This window comes from Manis javanica, chromosome 6, assembly GCF_040802235.1.
Source record: "Manis javanica isolate MJ-LG chromosome 6, MJ_LKY, whole genome shotgun sequence".
Classification (NCBI taxonomy): domain Eukaryota; kingdom Metazoa; phylum Chordata; class Mammalia; order Pholidota; family Manidae; genus Manis; species Manis javanica.
Window position 1 is genome coordinate 120,418,075 of NC_133161.1, and position 24,285 is coordinate 120,442,359.

A 24,285-nucleotide genomic window follows, 5' to 3' on the forward strand; every position below is an offset into this window, starting at 1 on the left:
AGTCTGCTCTTAATGTTGAAAGATCAAAGCAGTTTCTCATGCTTAAAGTCTCAGTGAGTTGCCAGAATATTAAAAAAAAAAAAAAATGAAATCGTAATATTAAAAAGACTAAAAGCTAAAGTTTGTTAACAACTGTATAAGCTTTATTTGCCTTTGAAATATTTTGTTATTGAAAACGATTGCATGGCCTGAGAAATTGAATTATTTATTCCATATATTTTTATAAGTGGAAAAATCTCTAACCAACAAATGATTAAAGTTGTTACTGATTATTTGTTTTCTTAATTTATCCTCCTAAGCAGAATGGTAACAAAGCTTTTTTCAGCTGATTAAATGCACTTAGTTAACAAACCAAAATTTATTCTTAAAAATTAAACTAGAATCTAGACAAGATTATGTTTCTCCCAGAAAAACAAGTTTCACTGTAAAAGTTTAAATGGACAAACGTGTGACCACTTTTGAGAAAGGTTGTAATAGATTTTTTTGACAACCACCAGGTCTTGTTTAATTTATATGCTGTATGTTTTTAAAAAAAAAAAAAAAAAACATGGGGGATGAAAGGAAAGGAGCGACACATAGCAGCAATTAACCGGAGAGTTCCGCTTTATTAGGGAAAGGTGTTGGGTTATATAAGAAGGGGCATGAATTGATTGAGGTGTCACTTCTACGGAGCTGGTGGCTGTTGGCTAGGTGCTGGGATTGGGAGGGGAGCGAGAGGTGATTGGGCTTCAGGTGGCGCCGGCGGAAACCAAGGACCCCGAAGAGAAGCCGGAAGTTTGCCATCTTACTAGTAGTAGTCCTTCAGAGGACTCTTCATATTTTTTTAATGCAAATGATCTTAGAGCTTTTAATAGAATTTGCATAGCAGCTTATATCTACTATTAAAGAGTAAAACATTCTTGAAGCTTTCAGAGAAGACCTGTAGACTTAAGCACTTTCTCTGCTTTTTTTGTATCTGGTCTTGGACACTTATGCTAAGTTCAAAAAAAAGTGCTTTTACCTCTAGTTAACTCTGATATTTTCCAGAGGGCCCCTGGAACATGTCAGAAGAATTTTTTCTCATTAGAGAAAGTATTTGACTAATTTGGCTTATTTATCTGATATATATTTATTTATTTACCAGGAAAGCACTGTCAAAGAGAATGATGCTAAACTTTGTTACTAAATGTTTTGTATTACAGAAATATCAGAATTTCCTTATGTCAACTGTCTTACAGTAAGCTCTCATCAGATCTTTAACCATTGTCATTTGTAAGTCTTTTGTCATTTATAGTATTATCCCTAAACTGGTAAAGAACTAGATTTCAGCAGAACAGGTATTAGTTACATAAGATTACATAAACTAAAGAAAATGATTTTGTGTCTTTTTGTTTCAAATGTTGCTGATAAAGTGTTTTAACCTTGTTCTCTTAAACTGACAACAGTTTAGTAAATGACTATCTTTATGAGCAGAATTGAAACTTCCTTCTCTCTACCTGATCCCTCCAGAGTTTAAAAACTTTCAGTGACTGTTTTTGTATTCTATGGCAGTATGTTTATTTGCATGAGTTCAATAAGAATCTGCTTTCCTTGTGAGAAGACTACTTAAGAACACTGGTTATACTGCCAGGGCTTTGACTGGAATGTCATACCTGAGAGACATGTGCATGGACTCAGATGTGAACAACTTTAAGGAACTAAGATTGACTTTATAAAGCCAACAAAGCCCCTTGGAAGAACTGGCCTGGTACCTTGCTTACAGAGTTCCCAGCAGCCTTACCAGGTGAGTAAAGAAGGTCACTTCCTGGCAGGTTCAGAGACCTCGAGAAGAGAAGAATTCATCCAAATCTACAGGTACTGCAGGCAAAGCCTGATGGCAAGTCTAGCTTGGCTGTCTGGCCTCAAGAGGCCTTTAAAAGTTCAATCTGAAATTCCTTACAAAAAGTTCCAGCAAAGCATATTTAAAAGAGCCTGTGTAATCAATTGCTCTTCTTGCTGCACTTGTGCAAATGATCAAGCCAGCTGTTAATTATTTTCTTAACCTGGTTACTTCTAATAAAAATGAGGGTGATTTTAGAGAAAAGTATTGTTTCAATAACTGCAGCCTCCAGAATAGAAAATCCAACTCCAGATGTTGCTACATAACCTAATAACACAATTTGTTTTATCTTGCCTAGAAGCCACAAAACTGCAAATAGTAATAGAAGCGCCAGCCTTCTGAAGCCCTCTCAACTGACCAGTAATAGAGACCTAGCTGCACCCTTTACTGCACCCCCTTCTCAGCACGAAGCAGCCAGAGCGGTCATCGCCCCTTTTCCCTAGCAGCAGCTAGAGTCCCTATCTGTAGAAGACAAAGACCGAGACTCACTTTATCCTCTGCAAGTAGGCAAAGAACCTGCATTGAGAGAGTTCCTAAAACTTACACCTCCCTCTACAACAAGACAGAAGTAATCAGCACCACCCCAGCTTATTCTAACAAGTAGTAGGCCCGCCAAACTGGAGTCACTCCATGTGTTACCTTTATCAAAGAACGCATTAGCATCGTGCAAATCATAGTGTTGAGACAGAACTATCAGAGTGTTAACCAAACAGATGACCCCTAATTTCATGATTGAAATAGATACAAGAAGAAGAGGGGAATGTAAGAATAGAAATAGGTTGGCATAAGCATAGCCATCTTAAAGGCCTAGAAGCCATTTTCTGAGTATGTGACTTAGAAAGAAAAACTGGAACTTGGTAAGGCCTTGAAAAACAAGTTAATCATGAGCACCGGGTGGTGGGCAGCTGTGACCCTTGGTCAGCTAACCTTGGTCAGTAAATCTTACATACCAAGCTTATCGTGCAGAACCTCCCTAACCATTGAGGAGTAGTCTTACCCTGCCCTTGCTTAACCCCAGGATATATGTCTTGCAAGAATAATGTATAGTTATAGAAAATTGCTATGAGTTAAGTGCTTTGAAATTGCTATATAAACCCTTGGCTCTGAGTGCTCGGGATCCTTGTTGAGACCCGCTGCTTCGGGCTGACTTGGACCCCAACTAGTTGGCTGAATAAAGACTTTGCTTGAATTTACATCTCTATGCCTGTGTAGTTTGTTCTCTGGGGAAGCCTCGGAAGCCTGGACCCTAACAACAGGAATTATTGTACAACCTCCTAGTCAAAGGGGACCAGGATCCTTCCATGAAAAGTTTATTTCCAGTCCAACTCCAGGTAAGTATAGAAATTGGGAGTAACTGTTCACAATCATTTACAATAATTTGAGAGAGTAATTGTAGCTCTGGTTTGGAGGGGTTTCCCAGCTTTGGGCAAGTTTACTCTGGATTCCATAAGGCTGAAAAATGACAACAGAACGCTGGGGGAGGTAAAGGGTTTATGGCAAGCTTTATTCTCATGATGGCAGGTTGAGTGCTAGAATGACCTCTGCCTCCAGCGAGTCTGCCTGCAGCAAGCCTGTCTCAGCCTTGGCCTCTGGAACCACACCAGCTCCGGGTCTCTCCACTGCAAGGTGGGGGTGGGGTTTGAAGCACTGGGTGGAGCTCTTTATACAGCAACATGGTGAATAATAGCTCATTGCCAACACATGTGCAAGCATCACCTGTGAACACTGCATGTGCTGGGCAAGTAGATTAGGGTCAGAACAGGATCCTGGCCATGGTAACTTCCTTTTTCCCTACAGTAATCTTTGTTGAATCTAAAAATAGAACATCAAACTTATATTTTATATTCCAGTTGTTTACATTTTACTTCTCTAGTAATTCATAATTGTGTCTTTAAAATGAGCTGCAGTAGATTTTAGAAACAGAAAAAGAAACTGGTTCTTCAGCACAAATTGCTTGAGCAGCACCGCCCTAAAGAACTTCTCTAATACTTTATTTTTCAGCACTGCTATCACATTGATCTTCTTAAAATTCTGCTTCCAGTATATTACGCTGTTTCTCAAATATCTTCCACAGTATAATCTTCCTTGTTTTCTAGTCAAAGAGAGAGGAAAGTAACAAATTTTCAGTGCCTACTGTATGCTATTAGTTATGCAAATTTAAGTATATCCAATACCCAGGAAAGAATTTTAAGTAAATATTAGCATCCTACTACAAAATCTATTCCACAAAAACTACAAGGCCCCAGTGTTTTTATGGGTCAATTTTTTAAATGAATAAGAACATATATATCAAATGTTATATAGATAAGAATAAAACAGGACAGGTTTCCTAATTTTTTTAGAAGCCATCATAGTAGACCAAGCCTGATAAATATAGCATTTCAAAATTAAAGTGCATTATCATTAGTAAGTATGGATGCAAAGCTGCTGTGTCAGAAGTAGGTAGGTGACACCGGTAGAGCCAATGAGAACACCTCACCCCTCTGGCCTCAGTGGCAGACCCAGAAGGGTGCTCATGACCCATGTAGAATAAATCAGTTTTTCCCAAACTTGTTCTAAGTAGTAGGGAAGTTGCCCTTTTTCCTTAGCTGTGTGTCCTTAGGATATGGCATAGATTGCCAGTAGCTGTGTTCCCCAGTACTTGGAGAAAAATCTATTTGATGTAGGAAAAAAAAATCCAAAATGCAGAGAGATGTACAGAAAACAAGAATGAGAACAGGAGTGCAAGGGAAGGATTCTCAGCACTGTGGGCTTGCCTGGGGCCATGCCATCCCTGAAGGCAGGACCTTCTCTTCCCTATCTAGAGCTCCTTTTTCCTAAACCAACAAACTTCCTTTTCTGGGTTAAGGTAGTTTGAGCTACTTTTCTCTCACTTGAAACTCCACAGCCTTCACTAACACACATCTTCAATAAGTGGGCTGGTGTGGTGGGAAGGGCAAGGACTAAAGATAGAGACAAACACACATTTTTCCATGGAGTTGTGTGACCATTAGCTACTCAGCCTCTCCGAGCTTCATTTGCCTTGTGTGCAGTCTGGGGGTAAGAACAGCCTGCTTCCAGAGCGACACTACCGGCTTTGGAAGGGAAGGAAATATGTCTATCTTTCTTAAACAATTGTCACAAATTAGGGCACTAAACAAGTATGTACTGAAAAAAACAACAAATGAAAGAATAAATTAGGAGATTAAATAAAATCACTCTAATCTTCCTAGTACAATGGATAACACATCGTAGATGCTCACCATCTCGTCCATGTGAAGACAGAGAAGAATCTCTTTCCAGAATTTGTCTACTGAATGTGTTTGTCTACCACCACTAAAAACCCATCTTACTTACCTTTTCCCACTAACACAATACCTGGGATGAGGATGCTTAATATAAGAATGATGAATAAATTAAGTAAGAGGGGACATCACGGCAGAGTAACATTTGAGCTGAACTTGAAGGGTAGACGTGGTAAGATCATCAAAGTCAGGGGACAGACAGCAAGAGCAAAGGCATAGACAGGAAGAGGCTGACTTGCCTTGCGGTGGTTCAGGGACGGAGGGGCCTGCAGCCCAGAGTTGGCGGTGGGGAGGAGACCCAAGGTTGTTAGACTACTGATTATTGATGATTGCGATTATTGGTGACAAAGTCAATGGCTGTAGGGCTGAAGGCCGGGAGTCACGATTGGGATATAGAATGGATAGGACCTAGTGAGTGAGTGGCTTCCAGAAGGAAAGAGAGAATTAATCTGAGAGGACACCAGGAATTCTAGTCTTTTGGTTTCCCGGGGTTGGCAGGAGTTGGCTATTAGGCCCCTCATCTCAGGTGGCTTTGGTACCTGGCCGCCTGGGTCCCTTAAGGACTTGCGGAATGGAGGAAAAAAGTTTTCCTTGGCCCTCTTAGGGTCTCTGGCTGGATCTGGAAATTAAACTGACAAAGACAGATTATCAGGAGCAAAACACAATGATTTATTTAATACCAGTTTTCCATAACATAAGAGCTTGCATAAGGAAATGAAGACCTGAGGAAATGGCTAAACCTGAATGTTTTTATGGGGGGCTTGATGAGTGAACAGTGATGGAGAAACGTGATAGGCTGAAGGGTATGAGGAGACCTAGCAAGACCTGCTCAGATTCCTCTCCCTCCACCTTGGAGACGAGGGTGCCTCTTTCCTCGGGTGTAGGGAGGTCATCCCTCAGATGAGGGTCACATGACCTGCTTCAGGGCAGAAGGGGGAGGTCAGAGAGTCTTTCCTCTGGGTTGAAGGGTTTCCTGTTTCTGACATTTTCTAAAACTCCTTCAGTTTAAAATACACAATATTCCAAGATGTCATATTTTAGGGTAGCATGTCCTGAACCCCATCACTTGAAAAATCAGAACTTGGTTTGGCAAATGCCTCGATGGTGAAAGCTAACTCTGACCTTTTTGTGTTTCTGCCTTCACTGATTTTTTAGTCTCGGAAAATTCCTAACTTTCTCATCAATTTACTGCAGTCTTATTTTCTAGATGTCCTTTTATCCTTTATCCAGAATTTTTTTTTCTGAGGAACATTATGTTTACTAGATTTCCCCCATCACCAAGTCCCCATCACAAACCCCATTACAGTCACTGTCCATCAGTGTAGTAAGATGCTGTAAATTCATTACTTCTCTTCTCTGTGTTGCACAGCCCTCCCCATGCCCCCCCACATTATACATGCTAATTGTAAAGCTTCCTTTCTCCCCCCCCACCCTTATCCTTCCCTTCCCACCCATCCTCCCCAGTCCCTTTCCCTTTGGTAACTGTTAATCCATTCTTGGGTTCTGTGTTTCTGCTCTTGTTTTGTTCCTTCAGTTTTTTCTTTGTTCTTACACTCCACATATGAGTGAAATCATTTGGTACTTGTCTTTCTCCACCTGGCTTATTTCACTGAGCATAATACCCTCTAGCTCCATCCATGTTGTTGCAAATGGTAGGATTTGTTTTCTTCTTATGGCTGAGTAATATTCCATTGTGTACATGTACCATATCTTCTTTATCCATTCATCTACTGATGGACACTTAGGTTGCTTCCATTTCTTGGCTATTGTAAATAGTGCTGCGATAAACATAGGGTGCATCTGTCTTTTTCAAACTGGGCTGCTGCATTCTTAGGGTAAATTCCTAGAAGTGGAATTCCTGGGTCAAATGGTATTTCTATTTTGAGCTTTTTGAGGAACCTCCATACTGCTTTCCACAATGGTTGAACTAGTTTACATTCCCACCAGCAGTGTAGGAGGGTTTTATCCAGAACTTCTATGTGCTTTCCTTATGAGAGTCCCCCAAGATTGGCTGCCATATTGCAATTGTCTGATTGGTAGTTGTATTTGCTGTTCTTATGGAGTTTCACTGTTTTCATTTCAAAATGCTTCCTTTATCTACTGTTTTCTCTATTATAGAATATTTTAATGCTTTTAGTGTATTTGATCCTTCTTCTCATATTTCATAGTTAATTTGTCTAAAGTTTCCCAGACTTTGCAAAACTTTCTACCCTTGGATTAAAACAAGTAAGTGCAGGATTATATGTGACTTTAATAAAATAATCAGTAAAGCAGAGTAGTTAAGACCATGAGTTCTGGATCAGACTTCCTGGGTTCAAATGATCATTGCTGCTTAGCTGTTTGCCCTGTGCCTTGAACTTCCTCATGCATAAAATGGGCGTGATAATACTAGTATCCTCCTTGTTAGAGATGGAATTAACTACATGTGTAAGGCCCTTAGAACACAGCCTGACTAAATAGCACAAAGTAAGTGCTATATTGTGTTTATACCATTAAAGTTATTACAACATTACTGACTATAATCCCTATGTTGCACATTTTATCCCTAAGATATTTATTTTATAATTACAAGTTTGTACCCCTTTATCGCCTTCACCTATTTTTCTCATCCTCTACCCCCTTCCCTTATGGCAAACACCAGTTTGTTCTTTGTATTTATGAGTCTGTTTCTGTTTTGTTTTGTTCATTTGTTTTATTTTCCAAGATTCCAAATATAAGTGAAATCATGTGGTACTTGCCTTTCTCTGACTTTTTCACTTAACATAATACCCTCTATGTCCACCCATGTTGTGACAAACGCCAGGATTTCATTTATTTTTTAAAGCTGAGTATTATTCCATTGTGTACATATAATCAGCAACTATTTTTCACATAATTCTAGAATCCTAGAAGTACAATGAAGTCTCGTACTTCACTGGCTGAGAAACCATATGAAGGCCATGTCCATGTCAATCCTAGGGAAACTAGACCTAAGTATGTTATATAAAGAGAGAATTAATACTAAATACTTACATCTTGGGCACAACAGTAAGGATTTCTATGAATTACCTCATTTCTTCTTTCTAACCTCACTTTGACGTAAGTACTATTATTACCTCCACATTACAGTTGAAGAAGTGGGAGTTCTGAGAAGCTGAGGGAATTACTGAGGCTTGTGGATGGAGGAAGGGACAGATCCAAAGCTGGGCTGTTGGGCGGCAGAGTGAACACGTTTTATCAGGAAGGGGGCAGCTATGCATCGCTGGGGTCAGCACGTACTCATGTCCCCTGAATTCATGGGTTTGGTTCCATGTGGCAATTGTTTTTGGCAACTGAATGGGCCATTAGAAACTTCTTTGTCAAATGAGTCCTCCCTCTTTTACCACAAGGAAATTGGGTCTATAACTTCGTGACTTGAATTCCACAGACAGAAGTGGCAGAAATGACTTCAGAAGCCCTACCTTCTAACACTTAACAACAGTGTTCATTCACTGTGCCTTCCTTAATCCTGGAGTCAGACTATTTTATACTGGTTTTTTATAAATAAGCCAACTGATTAAGTTGATATAGGGGAAATATAAATTATTTTATTAATATAGGAATTTATAATTTATAACTTACAGCAACCAACAAAATAATACAAAACCAAGCAATCTGAACAAAAGTAACTTCAAAGAAGTAACAGGTATTTAATTGGATTAGATTATGATGCCACCATCATTAGATCCACATAACCTTCTAACATGCAGGAGGGTCATGTGAGCCAACTGGTTAAGCCTCAGCTAAACTTCCTCCTTCCACTGAAGCATATTCATCTTCTATGAACAGATATAGCGAAATACAATAGAAATCAAAACCAGGACTTCCTTAATACAAATCAGCTCATCTCACGATCCCCTTAGTCTCAGGCACAGCAGGCCACCTGGCAGCCCCGAACAGCAAGGCGAGCCCTCATGGACAGGTGCGAAGATCAGGAGGTCCTCGAACTGGTGCGGATCTGGACACGCTTCTCTCCTGGTGGGGTATAATCAGAGTACCTGCCTCATAGGGAATTATAATAACTCTACGTTGGGAAGCATGAGTGGCGTGTCGTAAGCTCTGTACAAGTGTTAGCCCTGCCAGCATTTTCTCCATCCATACCCTGACCTCACACAGAGATGTCACCAAAATGGGACCCTTTGTATGCCTATCTCTTAGCTGCAAGAGCCACCACTGTCCCCGAGGAGCAAGATACACAACAAATTAGCTGGTCTTCTGAAAGGTAGGATATAGGCCTTCTGAGTGAGGCAGGCGCTTAGTGCAGGAGCCAGGAATGGTGACAGGCAGGGAGTCCCCCAGAATTAATTGCTTACCACATGTCACCACTGGTGACAAATTTGCAGTTACTGTCTTCCTAGGAAGAAAAACGTCCTGTCCTCTCCCAGCTCTGGCTCCTCCCCTGAACACAGTCTCCAGCCTGTAAGTAAGTCTGAGAGGCAGCGACTGCCGGTTCCAAAGGGTGAATGATGAATGACCCACCAGAGCAGACGAGGACCCTGGGCCTTAAAATGACAGGGTGTCTTTTCTTGTTTGAATTGCTGAGGGTTCTGGGCATGTGTGGATAACCTCCCAGGGAACAGCTCTCTGACTGGGATGGAGGCTAAGGGAGCCTGGGTGCAAGCTAGACTAGGAAGGGTGGCACTGATTTTCAAAGACACATCTGGGCGGTGACCTTGTATGCTCTCTGCTCTTACCTGGCCTCAGACTTGTGCGTCTGGTTTGGTTCCATGTGGCAATTGTTTTTAGCAACTGAATGTGACATTAGAAACTTCTTTGTCAAACGAGTCCTCCCTCTTTTACCACAAGGAAATTGGGTCTATAAATTCGTGACTTGAATTCCACAAACAGAAGTGGCAGAAATGAGTTCAGAAGCCTTACCTTCTAACACTTAACAACAGTGTTCATTCACTGTGCCTTCCTTAATCCTGGTCTTGGGAGCAGAGCAGTCTTGGGAAAGCACCTGGATAAAAATTGTCCCTGATTAGCATTCTTGAAGACAGAGGCAGTCTCTGGACAGGCCCAAACACTAGCTTTGCTCTAGCTGTTTGCTCCTGAGTGCAGTCAGGAGGCTCCCCCCACTTCCCAAACACCCAGGGCTTCCTCTCCGGCCACTAACTCGGTCATTCTTCTGTTCTTAACATTAGAGGCATACTTGCAAATATTAACCACATTATTCTGACTTTTTCTATTTCCTTTCCACCGGTGGTAGGGACTAAGAGAAAGAAAAAAGAGACACAATTGGGAATCAACTGCTAGGGGGAACTAGACGTGGAAACTGTTGGTGGGCCATTATCATGCTCACGTTCCTTTCCCTAAGGTGAGGACGTGGAGAAGGATGACGTGGGAGTGAGGCAAGGAGGGCTGGGAAGGAGGGCTCCAGCAGGTCCCACTCCTGCCAGGACGGAGGGGAGCAGGCAGCTCCCCCAGCCAGCTAACGGGCACCTCCTCGTGGTCCCAGGCCAAGACCCACATGCTGAGTCAGCGCCCTGCTCGGTGCTGCCGAGAGTCTGCTGACACCGGAAGTGCTCCTCGGTAATTACCCTCCAAGTGCCAGGTTATTTCTGTCTCTTGCAGGAGGACAGATCAGGAGGGGGCAGGGGCCAGAAATAGCAAAAGCAATTAGCACGCAGGCTTCTCAGGTCGTAATTACCTTGTGTGAAGTAGGACCTGGCCAGGTAAACCTCGGCCTAGTTTCTGGGTCTGTGGAAGGCAGGAGCTTTGGCATTCCCTCACCAGGTCTCACCTGATGTACAGGCAGGCCCTCCACCTCCAAGGGTGTCTTCTCTGTGTGGACTGGGGGCTTGGCAAGGCTGGGAGCTCCCCACCTGGCATGTACTGTGACTTCCAAGATGGGCTGGAAGGTCTGGGGGACCCTGGAGGGCACATCGCTCCCCGGGTAGTCATGCTGTTCTCTACTAGAAACGGCCTGGCTTGGAGGTCCTGAGAAACAGCTCAGGACTGGGGCCCATGCCTGAGTCAGAAGATATGGGTTCAGGATTTGGTGCTTGGACTCCTGAGCTCTGTGACTTTGGGCACGCTACTCAGCCTCACCAAGCTTCAACCTCCTTCACTGTAAAGTCAGTTGTGTACACCAGTACTAGTTAGGGCAGGCCAGACAATGCTGCCTTTACACAGCTCCAAAGCCTCAGAGGCTCAGTGCAGCAAACATGTGGTTCTCACTTACAGCAGAGCCACCATGCATCTGAGCTGCTCTCCAGGGCAGCTTCCCCATGCAGTGGCTCAACGATCCATGCTGTGCCAGGTGAGGGTACTCCTTCCCTCCCCACATAAGGCTCTACATTTGCTGTGGCCAGAGAAGACACAGGCTGGAGCAAAGCCACAGTTTCCCATGGACTTAGCCCAGCCAGATGCCTCACCTCTGCAAAGCATTTCACTGGGCAGAACCAGACAAGTGGCCCTGCCCATCTGCAAGAAGGTGGGAAGCTGGTCTCCTGTATGGTCAGGGAGGAAGGAAGTCAGACATTGGTGAGTTCCAGATATTCCTCAGAGCTAGGCTGTGATGATCCATCATCACTGAGGATTTGTGAAAGCAGGGAAGGAATGTCCATGTCACCACCAGAATGTGCTCTCCTACCTGTACCGTTTTCTTCATTGTGTGGAGGTGCTGCTTGCAATTCCTGTTAGATGCAGGGTTAAGATCCCCTCCAGGTGGGGAGGGCAGCCACCAGCCCTGAAGCACAGGCACAGCTGGACAGAGGCAGGGGATGGAGGTGTAGCCCAGGCTTTGTACCCTGAAATGCTAACTCTCAAGCTAAGGAGAAAGGGCACATGGAGAAAACTCAGGTCAGTGTGACGCAGTGTGTGCCCACAGCGCTGCAGGGACATGAGCAACTGGGACACCGAGTGAGCCAGGAGGGGCTTCCTGGAGGCAGGGCCTTGCCCAGCAAGCTCAGCCCTCCCTGGGTCCGAGCTTCCGTGGGCCTCACTGCTGGGTCCAGAGATGTCCCTGACTCCTACCCAGCACCCACCCTGCTTCTGAGCCTGGAAGGCAGCTGTGGACCAGCTGCTCAGCTTTCTGGATCCTTCCACCAGGACCCAGCAGGAGAAGGGTTAGAATCACCTGCTTGGCCCCCTGTCCCTCTGCCCCCAGGCAGGGTGTGGAAGTTGGGGAGCACTAGGTTCCTGTTCCACTCTGTCCAGACAGCTGTGTGAATATCTGAACTCAGGTCCCCAGATGGAGAGATGGGATGTCACCAGGGCTGTAGAGGTGCCTGCAGCACCCAGCACCTGCTCTTGGGGACCTTTGCACTACTGTTCTGTCTGTCTGACCCAGGGCCATCCCAGAGTCAGTCCTCTATTGGTGTCCCACCACTCTGTCATGCTCCTCATTGGAAACCCAACACCACCATATTACTGGCTAGAATGCTGCTTTTTCCCAGGATCATGTCTCATAGGCAATGAAGGATGAAGCCAGCAGACAAGAGCATGGAGCAACCAGCAAAGCTCTTTTAATGACTGAAAAGAGAAAGCAAGAACTCCTTCCAGCCAGGAGGGACTAAGGAGGATGCTGTCAGGCTGTGGTATCTGAGGCTTCCATTGCCTCCTGAGAGGAGGAAGTCTCACCCCCACCCAGACCTAATAGAGAACTGAACTAATGAATCACAACTCACTTCTGATTAGCTGAAAGTACAGTGCTTCATTTGCACAGGGCACAACCAATCAGAGCAGTTTAGGCCTATCTAACTAAGTGAACTTTTGAATGGCTGAGTTTTATCTGCCATAGGGTACAACCAATCAGAGCAGCGGAGGTCCAGCTAAGTGGCTGAGTTGGATTGGGGCTTTTTGAAACTTACAAGGTCCTGAGCTTTATCTGCCTGCATCTTACCACCTGTCTCAAACTCACTAAAGATTTGTCTGAGTTGGGGTCACCTGCCTATGGGCCCGCCAACCTCTACACCCATCTCTGGGGTCATGGAACTCTGTGACCTGCATTTGTGTCTCAGGTCAACCCCAAACTACTGCCCCTCTGTGTTTTCTGGGACCCATAAGCTTCTCAGCCAGGTTCCTATTCCAATTTGTGATGAAATGACAGTATTATTCTCACAACACAGGAGCAGAGAGGCAGCATGCTGTGCAAGCGGAGTCCTGGAACCCGAAGGAGTGGGTCTGTGTTCTTAGGTTCTAGTGCTGACTCTGACGCTTTGGTGAGGCCTTATACAAGTCACTTAACATCTCTGAATGCGAGTTCCCTGTCTATACAAGGGGAGGGCTTGCCATCCTGTCCACCTCAGTGGGGCTTTGAGGAGAGGTTCACTAAGCAGAAAATTTGCTCTGCATTCCTGAACCCCTAAGCCTTAAAGACAAACACCTTGTCTGACGTCCCAAAGTTGAATAGAAGACCTGAGATTCAAATCAAGACCTGCTGGCCATGCCCAGGCATGTGCAATGTGGGGTCAGCAGGAGCCCTGGGTCCCCTCCTCTCCCCTCACTAACCAGCCCCAGGCAGGCTCTGTCCATTCATCCTCATGCCAGCTCAGCCAGCTCCCCAGCTGCAGGCAGGGCCTTGTCATGTCAGCCTGTCCAGTGCCCAGGCCTGACCACTGCAGACTCTGTGAATAATGAAGCGTCATGTTTGTCTAATGGATTTATCACTACTTACGAACGCAGCTTCGTCAACAAAAGCAGGTGAAAATCAATGTTCAGGCAGCTAAGTGAGTTGCACTTTCCCTCACAGCCTGGCATGTATTGATAGTCTTCGTCCACTTGGTGTTCTGCACCCAGTGTGGAGCTGAAAGCAGGAATGAAAATGCCCTTGGCTCATTTTGCTTTGGCTCCTGCTCAGGGCCAGGCGCTCGAGCTAAGTGCTTCCATCCAGCCTCACCATCAGGGGCCAGTGGGCATTTCCTTCTGCACTCGAGTTTGTTTGGTTTGCTTTGGTTTTTGCAGGATGGGGATGGGATGGTTGGATTGGAAGAAGAATAGAAAATACATTTTAGGAAAGTGTTAGATGTTTCTGGGCAAATCTGCATTAGGTTAAGGAAATGAAATGGGGCCAGAAACTGGCAATCCCTTAGAGGTTGTCCAGATTTTCATCTTTCGAATTATGTTCTCTGCACCTCCCAGCCTATCACTATTCTCAGTGTCCACTGAGGTAAGTGGGGCAGACAAGGACCGTCCCTGGGAATGAGCTGCAGATGGTAAGTGCCCAAAATGCTTCCAGGCAATTTTATTTACATATCAATTGCCTCAATCAGCGCAGGCTGCTATAACAGAACACCATGGGCTGGGGGCTTAAAAAACAGACATTCATTTCTCACAGATCTGAAGGCTGGGCATCTGCACTCAGGGTTGTGGGGGCCCGGCCTACGGCCGGCCGAGGCTGAGCCCCACTCTAGCTGGACAACGCCCTAAAGATGGCGCCTGCTTCCTGCTCACCACCCTTTCCCCTCTTCCCTGTTGGGGATTGGCCCAGCAGACTTCTGTACCCATGCACAGCTCATGCTGCCCGCTTAGAGTGGTGCGTGACACCTATCCGCTTAAAGGTCACGCATGATACTGTCCCGGATTGGTTGGGTGACTGAATATAAGGGACCCCGCTGGGAGGGAGAAAGAGCTTCCCGACAACTGCTGTAACTGCCACGAGAGATTAGACAATAAAGCCTAGAGAAGAATCAAGACCTTGGGCGTGTTGCCTCGGCCCCTGAAGGGTCGCGACAGGGGTGCTGGCAGATTCAGTGTCTAGAAGGAGCTCTTTCGCAGGTTTGCAGATGGCATCTTGTTGCTGTGTCCTTACTGGGCAGAGAGAGATCATCTCTGTCTCTTTTGCTAGGTACTAACTCCCTTGGGGCCCTACCCTCATGACCTCTCATCTCCCAAGGCCCCACCTTCCGGGCATCACTCTGGGGACTAGGATGTCAACGTATGAATTTGGGGAGATACAACATTCAGTCCAGAACATTAATCAAGTTCTGGGAAAAGAGTGGAGTGAAGAGGTGAGCATGGGGAGGGTTCCTCCCATGCCTTGCTTCTAAACCTTACAATGACCCACAGGATGGGGTATCACTTACCCAATTTACATAACAAAACGAGGAACCAACTTCCCCAAGTCACACAAATAGCAAGAAGCTGAATTGAGAGTTGAGTTCAAGTTTGTCCAGCACCAAAATTCAAGCCCTTTGTACACTGGAGACCAGATGGTGGTGGAGTCCCATTTTACGATTCTGCTGTCTGGACAGAGTATTTCTGGGGAGACAAGGGCTTCATGACCAGGCATCCCTGAAGCCCAGGAGCCCTGGGGGGTGGGTGCTCTGTACTTGGACCTAGCTCTCCCTTCAACCATTCCTTCTTCATTCTTAAAAATACCTGATTTCCTCCAAATGGGGAAGCATTCTTGGCATGTTTTCCTTCTTCTTTACATTCCTCTCCTGGAGGCAGAATAAAAATTATGCCTTATTTAAATATGTTTGAAAGATTTGCTATTAATTTTGTGGAGGGCAGATGCCTATTACCAGAAATATCTTATGTCTCTGGGATTGCTTTTCCCAAAAACATATACACACTTTTGGATGGGCATATATTTACATCGTGCCTGAGAGACAAGAGAGGGGTGTGAGATGCTGCCCCCATTTTATATATGGGGAATTGAAGGTCAGAAGGTTCCTGTACAGCCCACAACTATACAAGTGCTACTACCACGAACAGCCATTCATCACCCAGCACTTCTTATGTGTACTGAATCCTCACACAAGCCTTCAAGTTGCTCTTCACAACTGGCATCGATCAGATATACACTCTAGACCTAACAAGTCCTTAGTGCTAAACTTGTAATATCATTTCATCCTCACATCTGTCCTGTAAGGTAGGAACAGGAACCCAGGCACAGAGAGATGAGAGTATGTGCCCCAAATTGCATCACAGAAAACAGTGCAGTCTTAGGTTGAACCCAGAGCCTGTGTCCTACCCAGCCTCCTGAGGCAGGTGCTACTATCCCTCATTTCACTTATGGTCCAAAGAGGACAAGTCACATCAGCAGGTGCAAACCCAAGGCCATCTGACTTCAGAGGGAGTCAGGTCAGACCCTAGGCCTCTAGTCTCCTATGCCAGGTTCCTGTTCACTAGCAAATACCGAGCAGGAAGCCCATCTCCAACTAAAGCCATCATGGGGGCTGATACCACCTAGTGCCCCCAGCCTCCCCCTTAGAAATGCAGAGCACACTGTTGATCAGTCTCTATGCACGTGTGTTACTGCCCTCTTTGCCTTTAACCTCAGAGAACAGGGGACGTTTCCAAAGAATATACAACTCAGAAGCAGGATGGAGTAAAAGATTCCCAATCTGCTCATCTGCCAGCTGCAGTTCTGTTTTACCCTCCTTGGGGCCCCACCACTGTCTCATGGGGTCCCGCCATCTACCAGGTTCAAACACACTCCCACGGTGGGGGTGGGGGTGGGGGCTTCCCAGAGCCTCTGTCACAAACTGGTTTTGTTGCCTTTGAGTTGCTATGGCATTCTCCCTAATATTAATATGCACCCAGGCCTGCAAGGGCATCCTTATTCTTCTGGGGTGTGTGGTGGGTGGGGGGGTGGGGGCATGAAGAGGGGATATAGGCAGGGACTGGCTGGCAGCAGAGGACCAGGCAGACGCTTGTGTGGGAAGATGACAAGGACTCTCGGCAGCACCTTGCTGTCCTGGGGCTCCTCCCTGCCAAGGATCTGCACCGACTTGGCCCGCGCACTCCCTCCCTCCCGGCACCGCATGTGCAGAGAGGCAGCTTGGGGCCAGCCCTGGAAGGAGAGAGCCAGAAGAGCTGCCCTTGCCCTTCCTCCTGCCCTTTCACCCAGGCCCACTCCCCTGCCTGAGGCATCAGTTTCTGGGAAGACACTGTGGGCAGCCTGCAGAGGGAAGGACCAGAGGCATTCTCCCTCCCACCATCCCAGGGGTGGGATGCCAGAAGGCACCAGGGCAGTGCCATTTGCTTGGAGTGGACTCCTGGCTGGCTAAGGTTGGCACCAAGCTGCTTTCCTGAGCACTGGCATCTCAGAAGCCCTGGGGAATAAGAGTCTTCTGCTCTCATCAGAGGGCCAGGTGAACTGAAAACCTTCTGGTGAGGCCCTGGCAGCCCTTGAACCAAAGCCTTCTCTGCCACCTGCAGACATCACCTCTGACAACTGCCATCTACTCCGGAGGAAGAAGCTAATGAGGTGCAGGGCTAGTGACCCGCAGTAGGTGAGGGAAGGCTGGGGGCTGGGTTGGGGTCAGAGCAGACTGCCTGGCCAGGGTGGGCAAGAAATGGGAGCACCTTGAGCCCTGAGCCCAAGCTTTATATGGTCCTCCTCCAGGGTCCCTGGGAGGAGCAGCAATTTTTTTTTCTGTGGGACTCCAGGAGACAGAAAAATAGCCAACTGTTGGCAGACTCAGGAAGACAGATATTGATTGACTTACTGAAAGGAGGCACACTCTCACACTGAAATTAGAATCTGCTTCCCCGGGAAATGGTGAGAATCTGTCCCTCAAGCATTACAGTGCAGAGCAGAGTGAGCATAGCCCCAGGAACCTAGGGGGCCTCTCACAGATCCAGGCTCCCCACCCCTGCCCCAGGGCCACACCTCATCTGGGCTGGGCTGTTGGGAAGTATTTACTCCCAGGTTCACTACCAAGTACCCCAAAGCATGGACCAAGACCTTGAGCTCAGGAGCGGAGAGAAAGCCAGGGGGGAGGATGACCAGGGGGTCATGGAGCAAAGCCTGAGGGCATACCTGCCCACCGGACTAAGGGTACACTAAGGCTCTGGGCATGTGCCAAGCATCAGGGGCATCCTCCTCCCCAGACAGGAGCACCAGGCCTGCCTGAGGGCACAGAGAGGGCTGCGCTGAGGGCAGGAAAAGGCGGCCACAGGCCAAGGGGCACAGGATTCAGCAGTCATCCTGAGCTCTGGGTGAGAGCCCAGCTGCCACTCTCAGACAGGATGCAGGTGCATTTCTGGGCAAGTGAAATCCTTGACCCTGAGAGGTCCCTAACACAGGTGGCCACCCTTACGGGTGGTTATGCCAGCCACGCACCTGACCACCCCTGCCTGTCCCATCCAGAAGCACCCCACAGGCCTGTGGGCTTATTGTTCTCTTTCTGGATGACCCCTCAGACCAGACGGTAAATTCCTCAGGAGCAAAGCCCATCTTTGCCCACTCCCCCACACCCCCGCTTACAGACACCTACACACATGCACACACGCACCTTCCCAGTTAGACCTCCCATGTCCAGCCTGAAGGACTTCTCTGGCCTGCAAACTCTTACCCTGGAGAGACAGAAGTGTCCATCTCTGGTTCCCATGAAGGCCTGGCAGGCCTCACCCTTTGCCCTTTCCCTGTCCCTTCCTCCAGGACTCCTTGCCATGAGAGGCTTCTTGGTTCCCTGGTTGCCGAGGTCTGCTCTCTCCTCCCAAAACAATGCACTCAGCCTTGTCATTGTTTGAAAGCGATCCTCCCCCCATGGAATCCTGGGGACCAGACCAAACCTGAGGGACCTGCCTCCTCAGGAGCTGCAGGACCACCATGGGCTGGATATCAAGCTCCTCCCTGCACTGACACGCAGGTGAGTCCTTGGGTCCCGGGGCCTTCTGGACTCGTCCATGTCTGTCTGTTTCTCAACATGGCCTTTCCCCTTGGTCAGGTGGGCAGCAGCCCAGTTCTCAGAGATGCCCAAGGAAAGTGCAGTAGCAAGCCCCTCCAGATTCTACTTGCACTCCTGGTCCCAGGGACCCACTGTGTGGGTCTGGTCCCACGGGTTTCAGTATGAATGAAACCAGCCAGAAGCCTAAGGGTGGGGCTAGTTTATGCTTTTCAAATATTTCACATGAACCACAAGCGCCTAAATGCCTCAGACCCTGCCTCCCTCCCTCTTCCTTTGCCCCTGACACGAATGAGCTTCCTTTCTATTCCATTGGAAACAAAACCATCAAGTCTCACATTAGGTCTATTATACTTGCTGTTTCCTTTAAGTGAGAGTCAGCTCCAGACCTTCCTTCTCGCCGACTGGGTCTCAGGAAGGCCTCCTGCTCCAGGACGCTTTCCCGGGCCACCTACAGGCCAGCCTGCCCGTTCTGCTCTATCGTCCCATCCCCTTTACTTCTTCACAGCCCATGTTGCCATTGGTGTTGTCATATTCATTTAGTAGTGGACTTGCTTATTGGGATGAATCAATGAATTAACCATGTGAAATATATAGTGTTGAAAAGGAAGTGGAGACTCAGCAAGACAATGGCTCTTCTGTTCTGTGCTTGCTCATCTCTCCCGGCAACTTGGGGTGCACTGCCCGGCCAGGTACACAGTTTCCCAGGTGGTTTCCACCAAGTCATCCTTAGATATGGCTGGCAAAGCAAACCCCCCCTCCAGCCAGAACCCAACAGGCATCCCCCCAAGTCATTCAACAATATCACACAATATAACCAGCCCGTAAAAATAAATTTTGTTTGAAATGTTTTGATATAACTATTAAGAAGAGTGCAGAAAAGAATAACCCTCATTTTTCAATTGGCTGAATGGACGACATTAGAAATAAAATCAGATTTCAACATTTTGGTTACCTTTAATATATTTTTGAAAAAATTACTGGTGATACATTTTAAAGGCACCAATGACTCAGAAACATAATTATTTTCTGAGCCTCTATAGACCTAACTGATCAAAAGGGCCTGGTCTTCTAAGAAAGTGGGGAGGAGAGGGAAAGAGGGAAGGGAAGAGATCAGAGGGGAACCAAAGTCCAGGATTCATCCAAATCGCAGCAGCACCCAGAGCTGGCCGAGGGAATGGGGGTTTAGGTGCAGTCAGGCTTTGGCAATGTCTGTGGGGCCTCATTTGCAGAGACCAGCATCCAGTGGATGAAACCTCATAGGTAACAGAGAAATCAGCAGTGTCAAAAGAGGTAATGGTGTCTGGAAGGAAGAATAAGCTGTAGGTTGAAAATAATGTGGACTCAGCAGGTCCCATGGCAGCACCGCATGTTGTGAAGGCTCTGAGGTGTACATGTGCCCAGTCTTAGGGAGCCTCCACGTGTAAGAGAGGCGGGCTACCAAAACGTCCCCTGGGCTTAGGGTGCAGGGACACTGCAGCACCCAGAAGCCTTAGCAGAATGCGGGGACGCAGGCCTCGGCGGTGCAGTGTTGTCCAGTGAGGGTCCATCCAAAGAAAGGGCCTGAGCATCAGGATCCTGAGCTGCGCATGAAGTGCTGAGCAAGAGGCGCCTCTTGGCCGGGGCCTGGTCAGTCAGCTCCTGAGTCCCCTGCTCCCGAGGACGACGGCCAGGACCACGCCTGCCAGTTGGGTGGAGAACCAGGTCAGATGGGCCCTCAGTTGTCAGCAGGGCTGAGCTGTGTTCTGGAGACTGAGAAGAGGTGACCCTGCCCTGAGCCGCAGAGGCAGGAGCAGAGGCCCGCAAGTGGTGCTGAGACACGGGCAGCCTAGGGACACGGCGGTGGCCCCCTTGCCCCATGGCCACCTGCCTGGCAGGGCTCAGTGAGCGGCGGGGAGGCAGGTCCCGGAGGCCCAGAGCAGCTCTCCTGGTGGCCCACACCTCCTTCCAGGCACCCAGCTCCTGGCTACCCATGGCCACAGGCACCACGTGGTTCACTGCCTCACGGTCCTGCCCGCGCTTCCAGAGCTCATAGCGCTCGGGCTGCAGGGTGCGCACGAAGACATCAATGGGAAAGCTGACCCTGGCCTCTCCGCAGCTGCACTGAGAGGCCACTTTGCCATAGTCGATCCAGCGCGGCATGGCGAAGTTGATGGCCTCCGCGCAGTTGAAGCCGTGGTTGAAGCCAGCGTGGTACCCGTACGGAAATGTCACTATGAACTCGCCAGCCTCCTGCGTGACCCGACTGAAGGGGATCCCGTTGTCTCTGAGGACACTGGGAGACATGAGGGCCACCTTGTGCCGCAGGAAGGCTCCGCAGCCATAGGCACTGGCCGGGAAGAGCTCCTTTGCCAGGTGTTCCAGGCGCCAGCCATACTCTGGGGGCACCGCGTACCACGTTTTGGGCTCCCCGAAGTGCACATAGTTGATACTGTACAAGTCCATGTCCTCCGTGTGCCATGCGAACGTGGTCTTCCACATACCAAAGTACAGGTAGGGTGTGTTGACGCCTTCGATGACCACCCCACACTCCTGCTCCAGCAGATCCTGAATGGTTCCCAGGTGTCTGAGGTTCCACTGCTTGGTGTTCTCATCAAATAAGGAGCCGTTGACATCAGCGCCATAGATTGGTGAACTATAGAGCCGGGTTTTCCAGAATTTTCGCTCCAAATCATCTACATCTGAGTGCAGTGGTGTCCGATATTTAGCACTGTTCGCCAGGTGATGATACTCCCCGACCGTCATGGCCTTCTTTTTCTTGGAGTACTGAGTGAACACACCAGCCCTGCCTGAGACAGCCTGCTGGAGGGGAGTGGGGATTAGGATGTCACTGATGTCATCATAGGTCTTCCTGGCTTCCCACCCCTTGGGGGGGATTATCTTGGCCACACCTGCTCGGTGTGCACCTTGAGATTCCATGTAAATAATATATTTCTCAAAATCTTTAAACTCTTCTTCAGTTGGGTAGAAGGTCATGATTCTACAACTTGGGTTCTGGGTACAGTTTGCCTGAGACATCATGGCTTCCATAACGAAGAACAAACCCTCAAGTCTTCAGGTGTGGTCTGGATAATTGAGCATGGTGGAAAATGCTATTATTCCAAAATTGGTTTGAGTGTCTTTGAGTCAGCAGGAACCACCCGTGGACTCTGATGCAAATGAGATGATGTTTTGGGGCTTGCTGATTCACCAGGAGACGGCCCTCTGGGCAGAAGCTGATACAGGAGACTGAACGTGCAACTCTGTGATGTTCCTCAGCTGGCACTGGGGTTTGTTCTCTGAGGCCTCCTGACTCACTCAGTCCTGGGTGTACGGTGTTCCAAATACAGTGTCTCCAGGACAGTGTTTAAAACAAAACCTAGAAGAAAGAATACAAAAACTTGAACATTAATGTTTGGAGAAATTTATTCAGGAGCTACAAATAAAATACCGTGGGATCCTACCATGGGATATTATCCCACACTCAAAGAAAGGCTAAAATTTTATAAGATTGACAATATAGGATGTGGTGTTGATGTAGAACAATGGGAATTCTCATGCCCTCATAGAGGGAATGGAAATCATACTTTGGGAAACTATTTGGACAGTATCTACTAAAATTGTACTTTTGCATGTGTAAGACTGGACATATGCATGTGCTATTATTCAACTGTTACCACCTGTCTAGGTAATCTTTACAGCTGTTCATGGAAAGTCACCTCCAATAATGCTCATAACAATATTATTTCTAGTAGCAAATACTGGAGACAACCCAAATGTCCATCAACAGTAGAATGGACAAATACATTGTGGTACAGTCCTACAATGGAATACAATAGAGCACTGAAAATTACGTGAACATATAGGGATAATTTTGCAAACATAATACAGGGCAATATTATCCAAACCTAAAAGAATATCAAATCCATTATTCCAATTTTACATAAAATTTCATCTTTTTCTATAACTATATATAAAGAAGGAGGTAAAGTAATCTATGTTAGAAGTCAGAGCAGTGGCTACCATTGAGAAATAGAGGTTGTGAGTGGGAACATGAGGTCCAGGCGTTTAATCTTCCTCACCCTGTAGTGTCCCCAATAAGACTTCAAAAGATCAGCTTGCCTGCCACAGTGTAAAATAGTAACACTCCCTATACCTCCTTTGGTCCCCAAGCATCTGTCTTTCCTTATTGGAGGTCCATTCAGATAAGGGGAAGCTGGGGCTGGGGCCCATTCCACTACTACTACCTCCCCCAGGGGGGTTGCCATTTTTGGCTTCTCTGACTAAATATAATCCCTTCTTCCTTTGGGTCTAGATTTGGGGCAAATATAGCAAGGGAAGGACTTTCTCTCTGCGACAGCTGCTGGTGGCTTTTGTAAGTGTGTGTCAAACTAGTGTTTGCTGCAGACATAAATACAAATGGCAGGGACCCTTGAAGTGAGCAGTAAGTGACACCTGCCTTAGCTGGACCCTCATGCACCAAAGAATCTGCAAAAAGTGGGATAAGGAGGATCAATACACTCTTCTCCTTTTCCAACTTGAACATCAGAGGACGGAAGGAGGGTCCAGCTGGTGAAACTATCTCCAGGGCTATGTAGGACATATTGTAATAAATGGGGGTGGGGGGAGTTGATGACAATCTGGCTCATTCTTAGGGAGTATGAAAAATGCTATTTATTTAGACTCTAAAGAACAACATCTCCCTCTTCCTATTCCAGATATACCTAATGAACACTCAGAGCTTGGGGATAGGTTGTTATAAAGGGGCAGCTTGTCCAAAAATGACCCTAGGTATTCCCCCAGCTGGATGGAAAATGCTCAAGTTCAGATTCCTGTGGGAACAGTGGCTTCCTTCCCATGGCTGGGGACTGTACTGTCCAAAGGAACTTGAGGTCCCCAAATGCCTCCTAAAGCAGAGGGCTGCTGGCCTTCCCAGACAGCTCCTGTATGTGGTTGGCATGACTTCTAGGCTGCTTGATTCCCCAAGTCTGTATGTCTCTTTCCTGATAAAGTTGCTGTCATCAAAGCCCTATATGAAGGAGGAGCAATGGGGGAAGGGGTCCCTCCCTTAGAACAAAACCCAAGACACACCCAGGATTCTTCCCAAAAAAAGGGATACCTCTCTGTGGAATTCTGAAGAAATGGGAAGACTGTGTGCCTTGTTTTGACACACTCTTACAAGTGTATTAAGTCCTTAACTCATACTATATAACTTTGAGGTATTTATTCTTATACTTTGCACAAGTATTGGCAATTCCACAAGGAGCAATGACAGAATTATTCCCCATAGAGTAGGAGCATTTAAATAATAAGCTTCCAGAAGAGTTAGGGTTTTTCCAGGCAGGTATATTTCAGGGAGAGAGAAACAAGAGTACTGATGATTGGATGGAGGGATAAAATGGTGATCATAAGCATGGATAATTAAATTTATCCTGGGTAAAAAGGAAAATGAGAACATGAGGGTAGAGATAGAGAATGAAAGAGTCTTTGATTTGTGGGCTGAATTTCTCCATTAGGTCAAATAATCGGAAATGTAAGCTAGAAAGAGAATGGGATGCTTGAA

General features: G+C 46.9%; 1 protein-coding gene and 1 long non-coding RNA gene across 2 annotated transcripts; both read right to left on the reverse strand.

Annotated features, from left to right (window-relative positions):
- Positions 1 to 8,688: 8,688 nt before the first annotated feature.
- Positions 8,689 to 10,204, reverse strand: LOC140850116 (uncharacterized). Its single transcript, XR_012132871.1, has 3 exons — positions 10,039 to 10,204; positions 9,474 to 9,577; positions 8,689 to 9,135 (listed from the first exon to the last, which is right to left on the reverse strand). It is a non-coding gene; the product is annotated as an uncharacterized lncRNA (long non-coding RNA).
- Positions 10,205 to 19,705: 9,501 nt separating this feature from the next.
- On the reverse strand, positions 19,706 to 21,921 carry LOC108384365 (lysine-specific demethylase 4D-like). Its single transcript, XM_037021379.2, has one exon. It carries the CDS (start codon positions 21,771 to 21,773, stop codon positions 20,202 to 20,204), a length of 1,572 nt encoding a protein of 523 aa, XP_036877274.2. The 5' UTR covers positions 21,774 to 21,921; the 3' UTR covers positions 19,706 to 20,201.
- Positions 21,922 to 24,285: the final 2,364 nt, after the last annotated feature.

What these genes read in the sequence shown, in the direction of transcription:
- LOC108384365 (XM_037021379.2), bottom strand. Translation starts at nt 21,773, where the DNA reads ATGGAAGCCATGATGTCTCAGGCAAACTGTACCCAGAACCCAAGTTGT.